The 2,013-nt window shown below is 42.2% G+C and overlaps 1 gene segment (V, D, J or C); it reads left to right on the top strand.

Moving 5' to 3' along the window:
• Positions 1-209: 209 nt before the first annotated feature.
• On the top strand, positions 210-691 carry LOC126024186 (immunoglobulin kappa variable 1-16-like). The segment is given in 2 exon segments: positions 210-264; positions 372-691. Coding segments are annotated over 2 exon segments (369 nt in total).
• The last annotated feature ends 1,322 nt before the right edge of the window (positions 692-2,013 follow it).

Here is a 2,013-nt window from a genome sequence, read left to right as displayed (position 1 = left end):
CATGCTCTCTGGGGACAAAGTTCTGCTTTCCCAGAGGAAACTGAAAGATAACCATCCCTCAGCTGTGCTGCTCCCACACAAACCCTCCACCCCTCTGCCTGCCCAGCAGGTCCAGCCCCCTCTCATTTGCATGTCTCATAACTCCCTGCCCAGGACACTCAAGAACACTGGGTTTCCCTATACAGGCTCTGTCCCAGTCAGGACATACAGTGGACATGAGGGCCGTAGTGCAGCTCCTCAGCTTCCTGCTCCTCTGGCTCCCAAGTGAGGTGCAAATCCAAGGCACACTGGGCTTAGTGCTCACTAGGCTTCAGAGAAGGAAATGAAGTGTGATGAATGGTGGTAATGAGTGTTTCTCTTTTCTCTCTCAGGTGCCAGGGGTGACATCCAGATGACCCAATCTCCATCTGTGTCGGTTTCTCTGGGAGAGAAAGTCACCATCAACTGCAAGGCCAGTCAGGGCATTAGCAAGTATTTGAATTGGTTTCAGCAGAAACCAGGGGAAGCTCCTAGAGAACTGATATATTGGGCCACCAATTTAGATACAGGTGTCCCTTCCTTATTCAGTGGCAGTGGATCAGGGACAGATTTCACCCTCACCATCAGCAGCCTACAGTCTGAAGATGCTGCCAATTATTACTGTCTGCAGCATATGAGTTATCCTCTCACAGTGATACAGGCCACAATATAAACCCCTAGAGTTGAGCTGTGTGAGGTTGGACAGCCCCAGCTGTTCCTCCTAAGAGTCAGATACAACTAAGCTCTGATGTGATGAAGATTGTAGATCTGGCTCAAAGGGGTTTCTGCATATCCCAATTCTCTCCCCTCACCCTCATTCCAGCATCATAGACATGAAAATAATTCTGCCAATGTGACAACATTAGATGGTGTTAAACACAAAAATTTCAGTGATAATATCAGTCAGGGTCAGAAGACTGGAAAAAAAATCACGCGAGTGTCCAAGCAAGAATTGTTTTTAAAAGAAAATAGTCATATTACTTACAAAATGTGGCCAATCATACAGATATTTTCTATGAGACTTGGCTAACTAGCATTCAGGATCTTCTTTTGTTATAAGTCCACATGCCTCTCTCAGGGGTACAGTATCATAGTTTCTACACCTACATTAGCACCCTTCACCAAAGCCCATAGTGGACAAGAGGACTCCCTCTTGGTGCTAAATAATGTAACAGTTTGAACTGTGTCCAGCTGTACAGTACCCTACAAAGAAGTTTCACTCCCCTAAAATACTCTAATCCACCATTTGTTATTCCCACAATCTCTGAAAAAACTGAGGCCTTTACTTGCTCCATAGTTTTAACACTTCCAGAATGCTATGAATGTGACCTGTTTCCGGTTACTTTTTCTCCTTTGTATTCTGCACCTAAGTTTAGTCTTTCTTTCATGTCCCTTTTATCTTATAAAGTCTTAGGAGCTTTAGTAATAGAACTGTGAACAAGATGCTTACTTTGCAACAGCTGACCTGGATTAGATCCCAGCACCATATATGGTTCCAGTGCCCAGCCAAGAGTGATTCCTGAAATAAGAGCCAGGAGTAAAAACTGGGGACCTCCAGGTGCAACTCAAAAACAAAAACACAAAAACAAACAAAAAAATTTTTTCAGGTTTTTACAAGATAGTTTTATTGAATGAGTTTCATAATGCAATACACCTAAAGGAAATAACAATACAATGGAATGGCAATAGAGGTCTCAGGATTTTGAAAAACCATGGAGATTAAAATCCTTAAGTAGGCTGTTTTCTGCTGTGTGACCTGAAACACAGTAGACATCTTGGGCCTTATCTTTGCTGTCCTGCAGGCTGGGATTTAGATCCTCTCCACCAGAAATTAAAAAAAAAAAAAAAAACAACTTAGAGCAGAAATCAATGAAGTAAAAATCCAAAGCACAATCCAAAAAATTAACGAAAGCAAAAGTTGGTTATTTGAAAAAAAAATAAACAAGATTTAGAAACCACTGGCAAAACTCATAAAGAAAGCGAGAGGGAGAAACT

This window comes from Suncus etruscus, chromosome 12 (genome assembly GCF_024139225.1).
Source record: "Suncus etruscus isolate mSunEtr1 chromosome 12, mSunEtr1.pri.cur, whole genome shotgun sequence".
Lineage (NCBI taxonomy): Eukaryota > Metazoa > Chordata > Mammalia > Eulipotyphla > Soricidae > Suncus > Suncus etruscus.
Note: the sequence above shows the minus strand (reverse complement) of the source record. Positions and strands in the feature narration are given on the sequence as shown.